This window comes from Hyperoodon ampullatus (assembly GCF_949752795.1).
Source record: "Hyperoodon ampullatus genome assembly, chromosome: 11".
NCBI lineage: Eukaryota > Metazoa > Chordata > Mammalia > Artiodactyla > Ziphiidae > Hyperoodon > Hyperoodon ampullatus.
Window position 1 is genome coordinate 27,764,655 of NC_136924.1, and position 22,329 is coordinate 27,786,983.

Genomic DNA, 22,329 nt, shown 5'->3' on the forward strand with positions numbered 1-22,329 from the left:
CACTATGTGTAGCACGGTGCCAGGCACTGGCCACAGAAGGCTGAGCAAGGGCCTGTGTGTGGTTAGCCTTCCATGTCTGGTTCTCCTTGTTACCCTAGAGCTGACTTGAGTGGGTTACCTGGTGAGGGGGACCGTGCTTGGTCCATTTGTAAACCAATCAGAGGAGAGAGAAGCTTCCTGGGTAGAGCTCATCCCTTCCATCCGGTGGTGTTGGGTTCAGATGCTCACTTAGAAGCCTAGCACCCGGCAGGGAAGATGGGGCTGGAGAGGCAGCTCTGGGAGACATTTGTGAGAGCCTAGGTGGGTGAGTCATCAGCCTCCATCAAGCACTCATGGGCAAGCTGCCTGGCCCCTTTTGCTGGTAACCAGGAAAATGTCCCTGCAGGAGGATCTCCCCGTTTCCTCGGGATGTTGTCCCGGGATGTTTTTTCTTAGGCTGGTTTCCTTTACAAGCTGCAATTATGTTCTCTTCCCATGCACGTTCCGTCCGTGGCGCTTCTCAGAGAAACCGTCTTGGTGACCTTTGGGGCTGCCGTGGGCCGGGGAGCTCAGAGGAGAGAAGGGTGCAGGAGCTTCTGTTGGGTTGAGTAGGGTTTTGTGTCCCTGAGACATTAGCAAACATTGCATCCGTTGGGGCTTGGTTGTGGTTTCTCGTGTTCCCCTACCAGCCAAGCTGTGGAAGCTGCTAAGCCTGGATTGATGTTATCACAGAGGCAGATGACAAGCCCTGTAATTGCTAGAAACCCAACTGCTCCTGGAGATGACGTTTCCCCATTTTATGTTGACTGGTGATTTGGGTTTGATACATGATGGTGAAAATAGGAACTGTTTATTTTAGATGATAAGAAAACCAACATAATGGCGGGAAGCACCATCTTAGTTAGCAGGTACTGGTACCGTAGGCCAGATGCTATCTAGATGCCTACAAACATCTCGTGGGGTGCTGGTATTAAGCCCCACGCTAGGTAGTGCACCCCCATTTTAGGTATGGGAGAACTCAGGCTGAGGAGCTTGTCACATAGCTTGTAAGAAGCAGGGGAAAGATTCAAATCCAGGATGGACTCCAGATGCATTTATCTCCATGCTGTATTCACTGTCACCAGCAAAGTTCTCTTGGCAGGAGTTACCCCATACAAAAAAAAAAAAGAGAGAGAGAAAAAAAAAATCTTATCCAGATTTTCACTGGACAGAGTCTTAAAAGCTCCCTTAGGAAAACTGGCTATAATCTGATTTTAGTGTCCAAGGTTTTCTTATTTTAGTGCCTCACAAACCCCTAACCATTAAAACAACGATTGGTGAAAAAAAAGTTTGTAGTTGATATTCTTAGAAAAACTGCACTCTGATGTCTTATAATTTTCCTGGTTCTCTGCTGTCTTCCTGGCCCCAAAATAAAACGTAATTGCTGATCAGATCAGCTGGCGTCAAGTCACCGAAAGTTCAAGAGTTGCCAGCTGCATATTTGTGGGCCGAGCACATCTGCGGGCCGCCCGGCTCAGCTCAGACTGCAGGGCAGAGCTATGCCGTCAGCCATTAATAGGGCATAATTGCCCCTAAAATGCCAGCGAGGGTGAGACAGCTTGTCCTGCCTCGCCCACCTCCCGGTCCTCTCGTGGGTTCCCTGAAATCTTCCCAGCATCACTCATGTGGTTCGGCCCTGCCCTGCCTGGTTCTTTCTTTAGCGTTTATACTTGCTCTGTGATTACCGCGTTCTGAGAATACAGATACTCAGCCCAGGGGCTGACCAGGAACTCCTCTAAGTGCTGAGTCTAGGAGGTCTTCACTCATGCACCAGTGGCGTGCAGGCCTTCCTAGGGGCCTCTGAGGACCAGTCAATACAATAATTTGACCAGTCAACATTTTATTATAATAATAAAATTGGATCTTTATTGGTGCAATCTTCAATGTGTTAAAAGTAAACTTACTTCTCCATAAGGTAGGCTCGAGGAGGAAGGATGGAGAGAGGGAGAGAAGGGAGGTAGGAAGGAAAGAAGGAAGGGAGAAAGAAAGGAAGAAAGTTACTGTTCATTGAATGTATAATACACGTCAGTGACTCTTCTAGGTGTTTACCACACGTATCTAATGGAATCTTCACAACAATCCTAAAATCTGAGAGCCCCATTTTTCAGATAAGTTAACTGAAGCCCAGAAGGACTGAGCAACTTGCTGAGATCCCACAGTCCCTAAATGGTAGTGCCGGGTCCGTCTGACCTGGCCAGATAGTGGGAGGGAAAGAGCCTATCCCGTTATCTTTCCCAGGGGAAAAAATGCTCCCTTGAGGTTCTTTTTCATGGTGACTCAAGCTGAGATCTGGGACGTGCTCAGGATAGTTGTAAAATTCCCAAAGGCAGGAGCCAAGGCTCATGGAATGGTATGGAATGCACAGTAGATGTCCAATAAACAATTGTGGATTTTTTTTTTCTCACTGAACATGATATTTTTGGAGAGGCCTTCGTCTCCTGGCTGGAGCCAGACTAAGCAGGAGTCACCCCCAAGAACTCTGCTGTAGGATAGCACAGCTTGGTGACATTTGGAAGTTGGGGTCTTTGATTAAGTTTTAGATTGAAAAAAGCTTGAATTGTCCAAGGGAGGGTGGGAAACTCTTCTAGCTCCAACCTAAATAGTTTTCTGAGCAAGGCTTGCCAAGATTCGTTTTGTCTACAGATGTTCATAGGATAAACAGAGAAAAAAGACGTGGGGAAGAGAGGCATGTAGGTAATAGAACATGACAAGTGCCGTGTGGTCGGAGCATTCTGAAAGGTTATGGGAGGATCAGGAGTGAGCAGTTAACCCTTTGAGGCACAGGGCACAGTGCGAGGCTTTCTAGAGGAGATGGCATTTGAGCCAGGTCTCTGAGGACACATCAGACTCCACCGGACAGAGAAGAGGGAACAGCCTCCCAGAGCGAAGGAACAGCAGGAGTGAGGTGCACAGGTGGGACGGTCCATGGCACCTTCAGAGAATGGTGAGGGGTTTGTAGCTGGCATGAAAGAACATGTTGGAAGCTGATTGGAGAGAAGGTAGGAAAGGCAGGTTGGTCCCAGCTGGATAAGGCTCATTCGTCCTTCTGGAGGGTTTAGTCTTCAGCCACTGGCAGGTTGGTGGTCCCAAGGAGCCCCCTGGAGATGGTGTGCACCTTACAAACCAGCTGCTTCTTCTCACTTGGCTGCTTGTTAACTCCGGGGCTTCTCTAAGGAGGTCTGGCCCCTCCTGGCCGCAGCCTCCTCATCTGTAACATGAAGGGGTTGGACTGGACCCGTGCTTCTCAACACCTCCTGCACTCAGGAGCTTTGAAAAAATGACCCATGCCCAGACCCCCAGAAATTCTGATTTTATTTGTTGGTCTGGGATAGGGCTGGGGTGTCAGTATTTTTCAGAGTCCCTAGGTGATTCTGATGGGCAACCAGAGCTCAGAAGCACTGGGTTGGAGATTCTGTAAGGGCCCCTCCAGTTTTAAAATCTTCGATTCTTTGATTCTTGCATAACCCACAACATGAAAAGCAACTCAAAGCATGTGCATCGAGGTTGCTCTCTATCTTTTCTACTGTCTTTCTGTATGAAGGCTCGCGTAAATTATTTGTACTCAGCCTCATCCACGAGGACACGGAGACCACATTCCTTCCTGTGCTGCATGGGACGGAGGGTTGTTGCGTCAATGCCCTGAATGTTGGAGACTCGTTATGTGAACAAATCCAAAAAGCGGAGCCCTTTGGGGCACAATATTGGGTGGAGCCCTGTGTAAACGAAACTTGAGCCACTTAGCTCTTGATCCCATAAGAAGGAGAACCTAGACTTGTTCCAAGCCAGACATCAGGTGGGCGCTTCTGAAGGATCAGCTTCAGTCTCACAAATAAGCATGAAAGAGAGAAAGGGCTCTCTGCCTTGAGAATCATTCAGGAAGAACAATGCTGAATGGCCGTGTCCACTGGGGAAGGCAAGAGAGAGCAGACATTGTACAGCCCCCAACTCTGGTCAATTACTCCCTTCATTACCAACCACCTGGTAAATGACGAGTCCCTTTAATTATCTTGCATTGACCCAACAGCTGTCTACCAGCCGAAGAGGGATTAATTGATTTAGTTGTGGACCGGCTCCTTATGCAAAGATATTACTTACTGTCAGCCTAGCAGAACGGCAGCTGGCTGGCAAAGATGAAATATTACATCAGCTTGATCTTACATACAGCACTTGGGAGAATGCTTCATTATTAATTGCAAATTACAATAGATGAGCAGAGCCCATTGCAGTACCCGGGGACAATGGGCCGCCTTTTCCACTGTGGCCAGTGGCTTCATTATTCTTGAACCAGGGAAGGTGCCCTGGTCGGATTTCCAGTCAAGCCTGGACAGATGGCGAATCTAGAGTCAGACGCAATTCGGGTTGAAAGAGGTGATTGGATGCTGGAAGGAAAGGAGGGATCCCAGCCCAGGGGCAATTAGTTAACCTCTCCAAGCCTCGATTTCCTTATCTGTAAAATAGGAACATGATACCAGTCTTGCAGGTTTGTGAGATTCAAAATCGTGTATGAAAAGCACCTAGGATGGTGCCCAGGGCAGAGTTGGTGATAGTCAGTAGCCGTCAGTGATCTGGGTTGAGTTAGGTCACCTGGGACTTCTCTTAGGGGGTCTGGGACCATGCTTGGTCCCTGTCCTGCAGGCTCAGACATTTGGCAGGTGTGCACTTGGAATAATAATAAGATTATTTTGTTGAATAATAATAAAAGATGATTTCCTCTTGCCTGGAAGCTACTAGCTATTCATCATGAGCACTACCTAAAAATTTTGATTTATGTTATGTGAGTTATAGGGAAGCTTGCTGTGCTGATTTTTAAGGCCATGAGTGCCTGTGTGTGTGTGTGTGTGTGTGTATGTGTATGTGTTTGTGTACAGTCAACCCACATCCTGGAAAATGGGCAGATTCAGCTGTTAAGTTTTAAAGGTCTCCTGTGGTTGTGTCTGTCGTACCCACAGCACGTAGCTAAGTGCCTCATTACTAGTTGTTAAATAAGACCATCTCTGGGCCATGTTAATGCGAGGCCATTGATTTCATCGATTGGTCCACATTTCATTCAGGCTGTTTTTATAGGCAGTTGTTCTGTTTCTGGAAGCCTAATTTGACCCAGTATATTCAAATCTGGATAGCTCGGTGCTCTAATGGGGCTTTTCTGTGTCAGGCTGTGTGGATATAATCTGGCATATTTCAATGAGAGGAGGGCATTCAAGTGACAAAACAACCTCAGCAATTTCCAAATGGTAACACAGCTGTAAGATCTGCCATTTTTGGAAAGTTATTTCCTAAATTACCCTCAATTATAAGAGGTCTCTACATAATTTGATTTTTCTGTAAATTATACAACTCGGGGAGCTTCTCAGCCAACTGGATTTTAACCTTGTTAGAATGGGTAGAGCTGAGACAAAGCCCCGGCTTGCTCTCAAATTCTCTGTAGGAAAGACGGGGTGGGGGGATGGGGTGGGGTGGTCATCAGCTTCCCCCCATCCGGCCTCCCTCTTGACCTGCAGGTCTGGTGGGGAGCAGGGTTTCCACCCTGCCTCCACCACGAATTACTGTGAACTCTGGGGCCAACAGCTGAACCTCTTCAAACCCTTCAGACCTTGTTTATAAAGTAGGAATAAAATACTAACTGTTCAGTTATTAAGGATTAAATTAGAATATATATATAGCAAGTTCCGGGCATGTGGCAAGCTGCTCAGTCGATGCTGTTTTTTTAAATTCATATTAGCTCAGATGACAACTCCTCCAGGAAGTTCCCCCTGATTCCCCCCCACCCCCCTTCAAACTCAGGTTAAATGTCCTTCTAGAATGGCGCTGCCTACTCACAATGTAATGTGACTTGTATATGTTACTCGAAATTTTCCAGCAGCCACATTTTAAAAAGTAGAACAAAAACCAGGTGAAATTCATTTTAATAATATACTTTATTTAACCCAGTATAACCAAAGTATGATCATTGCTACATGTAATCGATAAAAATATTAAGATATTTTACACTCTTGTTTTTGTACTGAGTCTTTGAAGTCCTGTGTATTTGACACAGCACATCTCACTTTGGGCTGGCCATATGTCCCATGCTCAATGGCTACACGTGGCTGGTGACAGTCACACTGGACAGTGCAAGTCTATCCTCACCCCCATGCCCATGTTTCCCTTGTTCGTGACACTTATCTTATGTGTTTGAGATGATCTAACTAGGCTTTGAGCCTCTTGAGGGCAAGGTCTGCATCATTCGTCTTGGTACCCTGTGGCTACTCCAGCCAGCCACAGAAAAGGAGCTCAGTAGGTGCTTGGCACTGAGCGAATCACCTGTCCCTGGGCCTTGAGCAAGCCCGGTGTGTGGAGATCATGCTGAGGAGGCGACCAGGGCTTTGTGCCCCCCAGAGACGCCGAGGCAGCCAACCATCAAGGCGGGAGGCTTGCTGGGGCCCAGTAGGCCCTTGGTCTGAAGAGGACGTCTCCACTCCAGGCTAAGCCTGATGTTTCTCCTGAAAAACATCCTTCCAAAAGTCCAAGTGCAAGGACCATGGAAGGGCTGACACTTAGAAAGACACTGGTCATTTACACCTCAACTTGGGTTTTGTTTGTTAGTTTTTCAGAGAGAGGTTTAATGCTGTGTGCATTCACACACCAAAGCTGTTTTCACAAACGTAGAAAGTCTAACTGTGTATTTCCTCGAGCTCCATCCCAAGAGCATGGGCTGTTTCAGATGTGGATGGAAGTAGGCAGCACCACCAGATTCCAGAGGCGTCTGAGGGGCGTCGGTTTAATGAATTGTCCTTCTTAAACTTGCCATTGTTGTAGGGCACCCAGTCCAGAATCAGCCGCCAGCTGGTGGCCCACACCAGTCCCACAGCGCCCGTGGCGCCCCACACACCCACCGTGGGAATCCAGCTTCTGGCCGGCTCGCGGTGGCGACGGCCCAGGAACCTGCTCCGCATCACTGCTGTGCTAACTTCTCAGCTGCGGTTTTATAAGATTCTGTCTTGAGACTGGCGTGTGACAGTGTGGGGAGCGTGGAGAGAACAGGTGCAGGGAATTGGATGCTTGAAAGAACTGGAGAAAGTGAGTCACAGACTCAGAAGGAATGGGGGGAGGGTCGGGGAGGGGACTGCCTAATCCAGACCTCGCCCTCCCTCAGTACACAGCCCACATTCAGCCCTGTTCCCTTCTTCCCTCCCCTCCTCCCTCCTTCCCTCCTTCTTCCAGAGCAGGTGGCACAAGTAGGAGCCCAGTAAGACTGCATTGAATGAAATGGGACTGAACTTCCTGGACGCCATCTTTCCTTCCCTCCCTTACTATACACCTACCGTATTCATCTCCTACGGCTGCCGTTAACAGAGGACCACACACTGGGCGGCTTAAACCACGAAAATGTATCGTTTCCCATTTCTGGAAGCTGCGGGTCTGAGATCAAGGTGTTGGCAGGGTTGGTTCCTTCTGAGAGCCCGAGGAAGAATCTGTTCCATGCCCCTTATCTAGCTTCTGGCAGGTTGCTGCTGTTCTTTGGCTTTCCTTGCTCGTAGAAGCATCACCCCAGTCTCTGCCTTTGTTTTCATGTGACGTTCTCCCTGTGTGTGTGTGTGTCTGTGTCCAAATCTCTCTGTTTTATAGGGACTCCAAATGGAGTGGATCAGGGCCCACCTGCTCTAGTAGGAGTTCATCTTAACTAATTACATCTATAGTGACCCTCTTTCCAAATAAGGCCACCTTCTGAGGTACCGGGGCTAGGATTTCAGCACATGGATTGGGCAGGGGAGGGGTGGCGCAGTGCAACCAGTGACACCTGCTGTGTGTATAGCGCTGTGCTAGATGCTGGGGCACTTAAGACCAGGGAGTCCTTGCCCTCTATTCGTTCATCCTCTAGTGGGCAACTCAGGCCAGTAAACTGACCGTCACAAAACAAAGTTCTATTTGAGTTTTGTACTCGATGCTGGAGGAGCGTAGATGGACCAGGAAGTTAGACGAGGCGTGTGCATGTGGGAGAGTGTGCACCGTATGTGCTCCTGTGTTTGTGTAGCCTTCGTCACCCCGATTGAGCAAAGACACAGGAGAGGGGACACACAGAGGACCATCGGGTCCTGCCCTCCCCCACATAAACACCAGCTAAGGGGAGAGGACGTCCTGACTATCAGGGGACTGGAGCACCGTCCCTCCTGGGCGGGCACCCCATCCATGCCCCTCTGGTGAGGACCGGCAGCCCAGGGATGCGTGAAAACCGGTTTGATGGTAGATCCTGACTTCTAGAAAAGTCTGCGGCTCCAGTGTCTCCAGCTGATAGTCTGCTGTTCAGTGTCTACATGACCGTGCCAGAGGACACTGCCAGGTTGGCCGTGCTCCAGCCTTGGCAGGTGCGGAGCTGCTCTGGAAGGAAGCTGGAACGTGCCCCAGGGGTGGGACGCCCAGGCAGACTCCGCTGCTGCCTGAAATGGCCTGTTGCAATGTTTCCTCCCCTTTGTCTTCTGTCAGGGGTTGAAAGCCACAAATGGCCAGCATACAGTTCTGGCAGTCGTTTGGACTCTTGGAGAAACGGCTCTGCCTGTGACAGTTCCATCTCCAGCCTGTGCCCTACAGGATGTCCACAGATACGTCCACAGCTGTAACTGCGTCTCGCCAATGCAGGGCTTGGCTCTGGAGAGCTCGGCCAGCTCACTGCTTGCTTGGATCCAGGCCTCACATCCTGTCCCAGTATTTGGGGAAAAATTCTGAGAGAAAGGGGCATGTCTAGCTGTGGTTAAGAGCACGGGCCTTAGAACCAGCTGGAACCCCAGAGCCACCGCCTGCCAACTGTGACTTGGGGAAGCTTCTTACCTTCTCTGTGCCTCAGGTTTTTCACCTGTAAAGTGAGGATAATACATACTAGCATCTACCTCATAGGGTTCTTGTGAGGATTAAATTTGAATCCACAGAATGAGGCCGACATAGGTGTTCACTGTTTGCTGTTATTGTTATTCAGGGACAAAAGCCAGAAAGGAGGAAATGATCCTGGGGACACATGAGCAAGTTGAAGTTCAGATCACTTGGAAGGCAGGGCTCCATGTAACTGGCTCGTCTTCTACCTGTTAAAAGGGAACTCCATCTTCTAGAGCAGAGGGTCTCTGTTTTGGCTGCACTTCAGAATCAAAAAAGGAAATTTTAAAACATCCACACATTCAACCCACTAAATCAGAATTTCTGGGGTGTCGGTACTTTTTTAAAAGCTCCCAGTTGACTCCAGTGTGCAACCCAGTTTGAGAACCACTTGCTCTGGCTTTTTCCTACTCAAAGACAGGTCCGGGGACCACCAGCCTTGGCATCACTTAGGAGCTTGTTAGAAATGCCTTGGCTCCCACCCCAGCCTGCTGAATGAAAACCTGCATTTTAACAGGGTCCCAGGTGGTCTGCAGCAGTGTTAACTGGAGAGGGCTCCTGAGAGGACAGTCCGCTCCCTGGGGGCTTCTAGAAGAAGCAGCTGTCCATGTATTAGATGCCCAAGGACAGGTGGTTCAGAGTCTGCATGGATTTCAGAGACAGAGGCCCAGAAGAGGTCCCTACCTTTCGTGGAGCCTGGCACGCTGTTGCTTTCTGGAAACTTAGAAAACAGATGCTATGTTTGTGCTGCACAGGGTGCTTGTCAGGGGCAGGGAGCTTCAGTCCCATGGTGGGCTAGATGGATGGGCAGCCTCTCGGGTCCTCGGGATGCACTGAATGTTCATAACTGGCTCAACTTGGAGGAAGAAAATGTGACTTTGAACGGGGACCCTGGAAGCGAAGACCACTGTGATGCCTTTAAAAGGCCTCGTCCTTTCTGGGTGCCGAGTTCCTGGGGTGAAGGGGATATGCTGGGTGAGCAGCTCAGCTGGGCTGCCTTGGGTGGCCGCAGTCTGAGTTTGTTCTCCTCGCGGTTTGGGCTGTTCCTGACCTCACTTTGTCAGGAAACAGGAAGGAGGCACCCAAGGTAGACCCTCTATGCTCCCCCACCCCACTTCAGCCTTTACCTCCAAATGACATTTTTAGATGTCACCCTCTCCCGTCCCCCCACCCCAGTCCCATCCCCCCACTGCCTCTAAATACCAGGCACAGCGGATCTCAAGCAGTGAAGTTTAACGGGAAGAGAATGGAATTCAGAGCCCGAAGTCCTAAGCTTAAATTTCTCTCTTTCTGCTTACTAGCAGTGTGATCTTGGTCAAGTGTCTCCGAGTGGAAAATAATTTATTTAATTTTAGCTGAAGAGGCCACACAGTATAGCAGTTAAAACTGGGGTTCTTGGAATCAGGCTTCCTGGGTTCAAATCCATACTTGCTGGCAGAGTAACCTTGGGTCATTTCCCTAATCTCTGGGCACCTCAGTTTCTTTATCTGTAAAATGGGGAGAACAGCAATCCCTACCTCTTTGGCTTGTTATGAAGATTGAATGAGTTGATTTGGGTCAAGTGCCCAGAACAGTAGCTGGAGACACAGAGTCAAGTATGTTAGTAAATGTTCTTTTTTTACCTTTACATTTGCATATTTAAAACTTTCCACTGTTCTTTTCAAAAAATTTGTAATTATAGTTTGGGTCCTAGTAACTGACTTTTAAGAGAAGCTTCTCTTGCCCAGTGACGTTTATAGTTCCTCGCATTCAAACAACCTGTTGTTACTTTTCAAATGCAGCAGTCCCCATTTTACAGGTGGGGAAACTGAGGCACAGAGAGGCCTATTGGCTTTTTTTTTTTTTTTTTTTTTGCGGTATGCGGGCCTCTCACGGCCGTGGCCTCTCCTATTGCAGAGCACAGGCTCCGGACGTGCAGGCTCAGCGGCCATGGCTCACGGGCCCAGCCGCTCCGCGGCATGTGGGATCTTCCCAGACCGGGGCACGAACCCGTGTCCCCTGCATCAGCAGGTGGACTCTCAACCACTGCGCCACCAGGGAAGCCCCGGCCTATTGGCTTTTAAAGTAACACGTGCAGGGTCATCCGATCCAGTCAAGGAGTTGCAGAGCCACAATTCAGCCTGTTGTTCTTGGGACCAGGCCACCTCTGCCAGCTCAGCTGGCGTAGAGATTCGTTGACTACATGGGTGACCCGAACGCGTTTGATTCTCAATTCATTGGTCCTTAAAGTAGTGATGGAACCCCCTCCTCCCCGTGAGAACTTGTAAATAGGCTGGATCCTGCCTGCCTTTGGTAGGTGGTGACCACGGCGCTCCAGGCACACCTGGGTGAAGGATGCTGCTTGGTCCTGGGGGCCCTTCTATCCCAGCGGGCAGGATGTGGTGAAGGCGAGCAAGGATGATGGGGCACCCTGTGCTGGCCACTTCTCTCCTGGCTTCTCAGTTTCTCCCAGAAACTCACTCGCCCCTCATGAGTCAGACAGAGCATCTTTAAACCAGGAACAAGATTGCTCAGGCCAGAGACGGTACCTGAAATAGGCAAGTTACAGGAAGTGCTTCTGAGGGTTTAAGAGTTGGAAGATTACTTCTTTGAGTTCTTCCCTGCCTAGACACAGTGACCATCTGTAATTGTCTCCTCCATTCATTCTTGTCAGGCGTGGCCTGTTTGCATTCATCCCCCCGGGTCTGTGTTATGAGCCCAGTGGAGACACTGTTTGGCGGCCTGTTGCCATCCTCTTGCCAGAACCCTGACCAAGAATTAGTATTCAAACAGGAATCAGGATGATTCCAGGTCTCTTTCCTAATTAGCAGGAAGCACAGAGCCAGTGAAAGCAAACAGGTAGCTTGGTAAGGCCAGGGTAGGGGCTGCCCATTTGGGGAAGGGTTGGCCACACTGATTGGTAGATCCACTGGGCTTCTGTTGTGTCAGTTGGTTCCACAGCCTGGCACAGACCATGGCAGTAGTTGGCAGAGAGAATTATAGGCAAGGGTTAACTCATCCCCAAACCCCTTGATCGCTAAGAGTAAAGAAGTAGATAGACTCAACACTAGGCCCTTGGTTTTTGCAGATGGAACATTCTGGGTTCGACTTTTCTAGAGCAACCTGGAAGTCCATTAACAAGGGACACTTGTAATCTTTGTGTTCAAGGGACACTTGAACAAATTTGAATCAGAGGAAGCCAGTCCCTCAGCTCCCAAGTGAGCCCCGCCATCCCCTCAGCACAGCAGCTTTGTAATTCTGTAATCATCATCCCCAAAGAAGCTTCATTCTAGGACTGGTGGAGCCACTTGAAACTTTCATCTCATTTGGTAGGGAAATTGCACGCTAGCATGACATTTAGAAATGAGGAGGCTGTCTTGGGACCTATCCCTCAAACGTATTTTGTCACCACATAGACTGGCTCACAAATGGTACCCCGCTTTCTCCCATGTGCTACACTGGGTCTCTCTCATTCATAGGACGGTTAATCTCAATTTAGCCTCTGGGCCTTGGCTGTCAGTAGATTTTCCTTCATTTTACAGGATAGACGAGCTGGTGCCTGAAAAGAAATGTGACTTTTGAAAGGAATTAGCAGATACTACGGGAGTTCAGAGGCGGCTGATACCCAGTTATTCATGGTCGTGAGGGAAAGGGGTTGAATGGGAAATAGAAATCCACACGTAATCTCCAGACCTCATGTTTATCAATAGCTTTCTCCTCCACCATGCCTTTAACCTTCTTGGGCTGATTCATGGCTCTCTTCAGAACCGAGATCCTGAGTGATCAGTACAAAAGAAACAATTTACCAACCTGATGCCTGACTCGAGGCTAAGCCTTTTTTTTACGTTGCTTCATTTTGCTGTGGCCTCTCCCGTTGCAGGCTCAGCGGCCATGGCTCACAGGCCCAGCCACTCCGCGGCATGTGGGATCCTCCCAGACCGGGGCATGAACCCGTGTCCCCTGCATCAGCAGGTGGACTCTCAACCACTGCGCCACCAGGGAAGCCCACCAACCCCTTTCTTAATGAGGACCATCTAGAGGAACTGAAATTTTTTTTTTTTAATGTATTACTGTTTTTGTTATTCACTCAGAGTAAAGTGTCGTTTTTCTTGAGCAAGTGGCAAAATGAGCTTCCTCTGTGGGTTGGTTTGTTCATTGTTGTCTTATCGGAGAACAGCATATAACACAGTGATTTTCTTTTTTGCTAAAAAGAAAAAAAAATTATTGGGATTCAGGCCTAGATCACATTGAAATAAAAACCAGGAGCCAGGAGAAGGAGGGTCAATTGCAATTGATAATTGCGTCTCCTTCCCCAGGATTTTAGGGTGTAACTCAATCCAAGGGGAAGGAATGATAAGTATCTTGTTGAGATAAAGCCTGGCCCAAAACAGCCCCTGGCAATTGCTGCTATTTGTTATCTGATTAATGCACAAGGTACAGTCTTTCTTGAGCCTAAGAACCCCTGCTTGTCTTTATTGGTTGCGGTTGTGCGTTGTTCCATTTGAACTTGCGAAATAGCAATGTCCAAACCCACTGCAAACCTTGGGAGTTGGTGGTGCTTCTGATCTCAAGCTTTGTGCAGTAGGATCCTGGGGAACCCCGCAGACCACAGCCACTAGTTTGGGGGCAGCTTACTCAAGGCCTCGGGAAAGGATCCATTTGGGGAATAAAAGCCAAGCCTGACTCAGAGGTGAAGTGTGCAGCCGGAGCTGCTACACCCACTTACGGGAACCAGAGCAGACATCTGTTCTTCCTTTCTGGTACTGTCCTTACCCTTGCCCTTAACCCAGGGTCATTTAAAACCCAAGGCCTGTAGTGACTTGCCTCCTAAACTGTGGTAGGCAGCATGGCCCCACAAAAGATGTCCACATCCCAATCCCTGGAACCTGTGGCTGTGTTACCTTACAGGGCAAAAGAGACTTTGCTGGTGTGGTTAAGTGAATGATTTTCAGATGGGAAGATTATCCTAGATTAGCTGGGTGAGTCTAGGGTAATCACAAGGGTGGTAAGAGGATCAGAGACAGAGTGGCAGATGGAGATGGGATGCCGATAGAGGCAGAGGTCAGGGTGCTGTGAGGATGGGGCTCCAAGCCAGGGAATGCAAGTGGCCTCCAAAAGCTGGGAAAGGCACGAAAATGGATTCTCCCTTAGAGCCTCTGGAAAAAACTGTCAACACCTTAACTCTAGGACCTGTGACCTCCAGAACTGTAAGAGAATACATTGGTGTTGTCTTAAGCCACTGGTTTTGTGGTGATTGTTACAGCAGCAATAGGAAACTAACACAAAAGCTCCCACCTACATCCAGGGTCCGAGGGAAGCCTGGGAGGTGCTGATGTCAGGAAAGCAGAATCTAGCAGCAGTAGTGTGAGTGTGAAAAGTGGCAGTAATGATGATGAAGGTGCTGTGATGCTGCCTTCTTCAGAGATTGCTTTGAGCATAAAGTGAGGTACCATGAAAATGCCCAATAAATCTAAGTTGTGAACCAGCAACCCTGATTGGCCGAGGCATTGGCGCATCATGGCTCATGGCCCTTCAGGGACAGGCCAAGAAGGTAGAGCCCAGATCCTTTCATTTGTAAGCATCCCTTTTATGACCGTACATACCACCTGAAATTCACATCAGAGCACATTTGTGTCGATGGGTTCCCATAGGTGGGAGTTAGTACCACTGTGTTTAGTCAATATATTAAAAAAAAAAAAAAAAAAGAACTGAATACATATTGGGAGTTTGTGTTGTATTTGTCACGATTTTCCTTCACAATTATATAATACTTCCAGTGTTCTCTAAGTACCTTCACAGGGGCTAGCTTCGCTGAAACTCACAATTCTTTGAGGGTCGGCAGGGTAGGTATCATCTCCCATGTTGTAGATGCCAAGAGAAGGAAGCTCCAAAGGCAAGCTCTTAATACACGACTGAGATGAGGCTAAACTTGAACATCTAGCCCAGAGAGGGGAGCAGATCATGCTGGTTAAGAACAGACAGTCCTGCCAGGCACTAGCTGGGTGACCTTAGGCAAGTTACTTGACCTCTCTGTGCTTCAGTTTCCTATCCGTCAGTATAGGGATAATCATAGTACATACCTCATAGGTTTGTTGTGAGGTCTAAGTGATCATAAAGCCATAAAATGCTTAGAGTAATGCCAGGCACATAGTAGGGCGTGTGATTGTGTCTCAACGGCCGTAGCACCAGCTACACAACCATAGCCAGAGTCAGCCGACTACATATTTCAGTGCTCACACTCCATGACTGCCCACATACTACAAGCCAAAAGCATGCCAAACCATCCCATGCTGCTTGAACATTCCAACGTGCTAAACTAAGTTGGTGCCTTAGGCTCTAGACCAGAGGTCCACAAACGTTCTCCAGACAGTCAGAATTTTAGGTCTCTGTTGCATGACTCAACTCTGCCCTTGTAGTCTGAACGCAGCTGTTGACAATATGTAAATGAATGGACACGGCTGGATTTGGTCCACAGGCGACCTCTGCTTTAGACAATGCTGAGAGCCAGAAATCCCAAGTTCAAGTCCCAGCCTTCCCACCGTACAAGGGCGTTCTGGAGCAAGTCATGAAGACTCCCAGGACTCAGATCCTTCACCTCTAAAAATAGGAATCCCAGTGGTGATTCTTTCAAGAGAATGGTGAGCCGACGAGAGCGTTTGTAAACTGTAGAGGACTGAGCCTAATTTGGTTGTCAGTCTTTTGTTGCTGATGTACAGTTGTGGTCCAGGCCACCTGTGGTGGATGAAGCATGCACGTGCACTTGGTAGAAAATGTTGGGTGTTGGCCGACCAGCTCTCATGTCTGCAAATGCATGATGAAATCAGGAAAGGGCTATTTGATTTCAATTACATTCATCTTCTTTGGGGATATGAGAGGAGCACCAGCCTCTCAAAGCCTCCCTTTCCTGCCATGAGATATTTCTCAAGAAACAATGCTTTCATTTTAGCCCCAATTGATCTCCATTCTGGAAATTGCAAATGAGCAAAATGACCGTGATGAATGAGGGCTCGGGAGAAACACAAGGCTCGGGCTCAGTGTCTCAGGCTGGAGAAGGGAAACCTGGAGGCTTTATCGGGGGAAGATGGGTGGGAAGTGAATTGCCGAGCTGAATTACAGGATGGTTGATGAATAAATGCACTGTGCTGAGCAATTATGCATCTAATTAAGATGCCCTCGGTTTTGGCCCCAATACTACGGGAATTGTCAGAGCAATTATGTGCAAACCTCAATTTTGAGGTTTGAAAAGCGGTCAGTGCATAATTGGCAGGAGAAGAAAAAGAAGGGAGATGGTTCGAAACAATAGGTATTAAATGGCTGTTGCAGCAAAGAAGACAGGGATGTAAAGAGGCACGTTGATCACTCAAGACTCAGCGTGTGTGGTCTCAGGGTCACACTCGGGCCACGTGGACAGTGCATTTGGTGCTCTTAATAGGCCTTCTGGGAATCAAAGCAGTTTGCTCTGTAGAAAGTTTCAAGTGCACTTGGGACATGTTTATTGAATGAATGAATGACTGGTGCTGGCCACATGATTGTCAAATAAGTGAATGAAGGGGGGAAGGAATGAATGAACAAATTTATAAACCAATACTTCATATAAAATGAAATGATAATAGTACCTACCATTGTATGACTGGTGGGAGAATTAAATGGGAGAATGCATCTGAACCTGCAGGACAATGCCTGACAGTAGCAGGCACTCAGTTTCAGCTGGTACTGTTATTACGTTTCCGGACAGCCATAAAAAGATGCCACAGACTGGGTGGCTTAAACAACAGACATTTATTTCTCAGTTCTGGAAGTCCAAGGTTAAGGTGCAGGCAAGGTTGATGTCTGGTGAGGTCTCTCTTCCTGCCATGCAGACAGCCGCCTACGTGCTATGTCCCCATGTGGCCTCTTCTCAGAGGGATCTGAGGTCTCTTCCTCTTCTTCTAAGGACACCAATCCTGTTGGATTAGGGTCCCACCCTTATGACCTCATTTAAAATTAATTATCTCCTTAAAAGCCCTGTCTCCAATTATAGTCACGCTGTGTGGGGGAAGTTAGGGCTTCAACATATGAATTTAGGGAGGGCACAGTTCTATAACACTCAGTAAAGAATCAAACCTTGCCTTTGCCTAACCTTGTCACTAAGCAGCTACACTGGAATAATCTTTTCCTGGGAAGAGAAATTGGAAATGTCCCAATGTTCTGGAAAATTGGGTGGATTTCCCACAGCTTATGTCCTTCCACATGGGGGTGTCTGTCTCGTGCTCTTCAAAGACCCCAGCAGTCATCCTTTTACACCCCACTGTTAGACAAATGGGCAACTCACTCATGCTTTTTTTTCCTTAAAAAAAGCTAAATACCTGAACTCTCTCTCTAAGGCTTCTGTAAAACACATGCTCTGGGAGGGGAAGTCGACCTCGTGAACCCACTATTCTGTGTTAGAGAGAGCACTAACTAGATCTCATTTCTTTTTCTATTTTCGTTTTCGTCTCCAAATCTGCCTGGAAGACAGTGAAAGCTCATTAATTTGAACCCTGCTCATTTAGAATACGTTACATTTCCTCCAAGTTCACCATGAAGTAGGAATCTGTGAAGCAAATTAATTGTGTGAACGTAATTAGAAAAGACGAGTCGTGTAGAGCTGGGAGGTACCTGGAGGTGATCCAGTCCTTTCCCTTGGTGGCTTTTTCTTTTCAGATGAAGGAATTGAGGCCCAGCAGGCAGACCTGGCTCCTCCAAGCTCACACAGTGGGACTGTTTCCCTTCCTTTAGGACCCCAGCCTAATTCACGGAGTCTTGTTTGTTTGTGAAAGACACAGGCGCTTTACCACTATGGGTTCCTTTTACTATATGGACTTCACGTATTAAAAGTACATTTAAAAAAATATTCTGCATTTCAAGTTTTCCACTAATTATGACTGGCCTTCTCCCAAGTTAGCTTGAGCTATTTTGGTGAGGTTTTATAGTTATTTAATAAGAAAAGGCTTTTTAAAAACCTCATAAAACCTTCTGTACAATTCATTCTAACCAACACTCCTTCTTACAATTATGTCACTAACAACTTCTTTTTAAAAGGCCAGAACTTTTGTCTATTCATGTTCACCTTAAAAGCAGCATTCACCGAACCCCTGAGAAACAAGAAGTGTAATACTTTATAGGACTGGGGCAGAGCCAATGAAATACTGCACGTGAAAGGGTTCAGTACATTTGGGAAGCATATACAGATGCTTTATGTTTTCCTTTATTGCCGCCTCTGGTCTGGGCAGCCCCCGAAAGAATGGTCGAAATACGTTTGTGGATATAAAGGCAGAATTTCTGTGGAGATTCCCCAGGGAATGGGCTGTTTTTCCATGGGATTTAAACAAATAAATGAGACGCCTACTTATTAATTTAAATCAAACTGTAACTGCCACAAGGCCTGGAATGTTCTCACCAGCACATCAGCACGTCCTCTCCCTGGAGTCAGACCCATTAGGGCACCAGACAGCAATCAACAGATTATTTAGTGAGCCCAGGTTCAGAGTACCGGTGAGGTGGACAGAATTACAATGTGCTCCTTAGCCTTGGGACTTGAGGAATTCTCTGCACAGCCATGGTCAACAAGAGTGGAGCATTCCCAATATTGGGGGGGCTTCTAAATCTCTCCTTCTTGGGTATTTAATGCATCTTTAACTCCATTTGGGGGATTGTGGAAGATGAAGGGTTATTCCCTTCTTCGTAAGGCCAGTTCTGTACTTGGTAGGATGATGAGGGTGATGATGGTGATGATGATATAGCGGCGGTGGTGGTGGTAATAGCAGCAGTAGTAGTTGTTGTTAACATTTCTTGTACACTCACTCTGTGTGCCAGGCACTGTTCTGGTGCTTTGCACACATTATTTGAATCATCACAACCCTGTAATGTAGGAACTCGGTTTGACAGATGATGATGGCAAGGCCCAGAGAGGTTAAGAACTTGCCTTAGGTCACACAGCTGGCAGGTGACAGCAATGAGAAGTTAACCCTGGCCATCTCGTGCCCTTTCACTGCCTCCTGGCGTAGTGCCCTGTCTCCACCTGCCAAGGCTCTTAACGAGTCCCAGGACACACGCTGCTCCCATACGGTGACTCAGAGGCCCGGGAGCAGAGTGTGTCAGGGCCCCGACATTAAGCCTGAGGTCAGGAGACAGGAGACAGCAGTTCTCTTGCTTAATCCCAAATGTCCAAATGTCCTATTTCTCCTGTTTTTCCTTTAGGGGGCCTTATCTTCAGTTGACAGGCGCCGACAGGTGGCCCCTCAACTCACGGAGCCCACTAACCACACGAGCCTAGACTGTCTCTTTAGGGTTCAGTTTTTCGCATTCAAGAAAAGACAAAGGGCAAAAGATTTCTGTTTTCAGCTGCCAGGGTCACAGCGTGGGCCTCTCAAAGCTTGCTGAATTTGGAAGCATTTCTGGTTTCCTTCTCAGAAAGCAGTAATTTGACTTTGGGCCACCGGTGCTCAGTGCAATGAGTTTGTTATCAAGGGTAATGCGGTGTTGAGTTCCTCTGATGGAAGAGGATCAGCACCAGCTATGACGAGTAGCACCGTTTCAGTTGAGCTGGCTTCTCCCTCCCTCTTCAGTCTCATCTTGGGCCCCTCTTTCCCTTCCCATCATTACAGGACCTGGTTCAGTTCCTCTGTTGTACTTGCTTTTTCCTGCCACTGGGCCTTTGCACATGCTGTTTCCACTGCCTAGAAAGCTTTCTCCTCTCCTCACCTCTACTTGGTTAACTCCTGCTCAGCCCTAGGACCTGTTACATGTTCCCCTAGCTCCTTTACTTCTCCTTTTAAGCCCTTTACCTACTGTAATTATTTTATTTTATTTTTGTTACTTAAGTGCTGTCTTCCCCATTGGAGGCTAAGGTCCATGCTGGCTGCCTCTGTGTGTGCTTTATGGCTAATGTAGTTCCTGAAACATGGTGGCCACTGGGTAGATGGGGGGGAATGGGGTGCCCCAGGCTTCAAAAGAGCTGGGTCTTCTCTGGTCAGTCTATACAGTAACTCCTTTTCCATCCATCCAAGATCCCAGGTCTAGAATGGCCAATAGAAAAGTGGTTAAGATGAGAACTCTAGACTCAGACTGTCTGGGTTTGTATCCCAGCCTTGCCTCTTACTAGCTATATTTTTCTATTGCTGTGTAACAAATTACCACTAAGTTAGCATTTTACAGCAACACACATTTATTATCCCAGTTTCCATGGTACAGGAGTCTGGGCAGGCTCAGCTGGATGCTCTGCTCAGGGTCTCACCAGGCTGCAATCCAGGTGTTGGCCAGGGCTACAATCCATGTGAGGGTCAGGTCCCCTTCCAAGCTCTCGTGGTTTTGGGCAGAATTCATTTTCTTTTAGCTGTAGAAATCACAGCAGCTTTGTTTTTCTAGGCCAGCTCTCTGAGTTTAGAGAAAGTCTAAGGCCTCTTTAGAATGCTCAAAGAGGATGGGGCCTGATAAGGTCAGGCCCATCCAGCATCACTTCCTTTTAGATGAACACACAGTCAACTGATTAAGGACCTTAACATCTGCAAAATCCCTTTGCCTTATAATGTAACATAATCATGGAAGTGATTTCGTATTCCCAGGTCCTTTCTGTGCCCAAGGGGAGAGGATTATACAGGGCATCTATATCAGGGGACCAGAAATCACAGGGACCATCTTAGAACTCTATTAATCTAGCTGTGTGGCCTTGAGTAGGTTGCTTAACCTCTCTGTGCCACTGTTGCATCATCTATAAAGTAGGAATAATAGTAGCACCCACTTCATAGGGCTTGTTATGAAGATTAAATGAGTTAATTTATGTTAAACGCTTAAAACGATTCCTGGCAGGTGGTGAGTATTCAGTAAATGTTAGCCGTTACAGCCATAAAGATGATGATAATCCTCAACCAAGCCAGTGGGATCCAAGGTTAAAAATCCAACCCACCAACTGGCTGGAAAATGAAACCTGAGAAGCCAGGCTGAAGGGGTAAGAAGAGACTGGAGACTGTCAATGAGCTTGGTAAATAGGCCATGCTAAAAGGAAAGCTGACAGCTTCCATGCCACGGGGCGAACATGGGTGAAGCAGATGGAAAGCTATATCAAATTACTAAAGCAAATTGGATATAAGTGGGTGCACGTGCCCCCCATTTTAGTTCCTTTCATTAAAGCATCTCTTCTCAAGACAAAGAGTAATGCTATCTCTCCAGAAAGCTTAAAATCCCTTACATCAGGAATTTAAAAAAATTTTTTTTTAAAAAGTCTTTATTGAATTTGTTACAATATTGCTTCTGTTTTATGTTTTGGTTTTTTTCTTTTTTTGGCCATGAGGCATGTGGGATCTTAGCTCCCTGACCAGGGATCGAACACGCACCCCCTGCATTGGAAGGTGAAGTCTTAACCCCTGGACCACCAGGGAAGTCCCTACATCAGGAATTTAATCAAGGCTGACACCCTGAATGTGAATAGATGAACATAACTGCATATTTGGGCAACTTTTGTAAGCAGCTGCACCCCCAAATTTAGGTTTGGCCTAAAGGAAGGCTTTCTACTGAAACAGGATCCCAGTTGGTTCAGTTTAAAAATCAGGGTCCCTCGTCACCCTCGTGAGACCTACCACCACGTGAACTGGTATTGTGAGATGGGGCTGGAGGGAGGCTGCTGTGGAAACCTGCTCTGTGATGCATGCGTTTTGCTGGGGAGCGTTAAGAATTGATTTGTTGCTCCGTCTGGGATGCTGTTAACCAAATGTGGGCAGACGCAGCGAGGTGAGTCCATGAAGCAAGCTCACGGTGGCATATTTTTGCATAGCGGCGGGCAGGGAGAGGAAGATGACGCAGCATCTGTCTTTGGAAGGAAGTCACTGCACTGAAATCCCTCTCAGTTGGATCTCTTTAGATCATGTACTTTACATCTGATAATTCAACTCAAGGACCATTGACGGTGGTGGTGGGCACCTCCGGCACTCTGCCCAGACCCCCTCGCATCCCCTTGTGGTTTCCGGGCACGCACCCTGCAGCTTCTACGTGCTTTGTTTCTTTCTTTCTTTTTTTTTTTTTAAATTTATTTATTTATTTATTTATGGCTGCGTTGGGTCTTCGTTGCTGCGTGTGGACTTTCTCTAGTTGCGTCGAGTGGGGGCTACTCTTCGTTGCGGTGAGCGGGCTTCTCACTGCGGTGGCTTCTCTTGTTGCGGAGCACGGGCTGTAGGCGCACTAGCTTCAGTAGTTGTGGCTCACGGGCTCTAGAGCGCAGGCTCAGTAGTTGTGGCTTGTGCGCTTACTTGCTCCACGGCATGTGGGATCTTCCCAGACCAGGGCTCGAACCCATGTCCCCTGCATTGGCAGGCGGATTCTTAACCACTGCGCCACCAGGGAAGTCCCTACGTGCTTTGTTTCTAATGGCTGCACCTGCGACTTGCTTCTGAGGCTGCATTTGGGCTCCTGGAGTTGCTTCTTCCTATGCACAGAGACAGGGAAGAATCCAGGATTTACCTCTTCCTGGGCAGCCCTTAG

The 22,329-nt window shown here is 47.8% G+C and overlaps 2 protein-coding genes across 3 annotated transcripts in view; one reads left to right on the forward strand and one right to left on the reverse strand.

Annotated features, from left to right (window-relative positions):
* CHST11 (carbohydrate sulfotransferase 11) overlaps nt 1-22,329 on the forward strand; it is a gene marked incomplete at both ends in the record, with an annotated part of 282,436 nt that overhangs the window by 138,937 nt on the left and 121,170 nt on the right. The gene's annotated exons all lie outside the window — the stretch shown is intronic.
* LOC307059948 (cytochrome b-c1 complex subunit 10-like) lies at nt 6,669-6,950 on the reverse strand (the record flags this gene model as incomplete). The annotated part of the gene is made up of 1 exon (XM_079714230.1): nt 6,669-6,950. One exon carries the CDS (start codon nt 6,948-6,950, stop codon nt 6,669-6,671), a length of 282 nt encoding a protein of 93 aa, XP_079570356.1.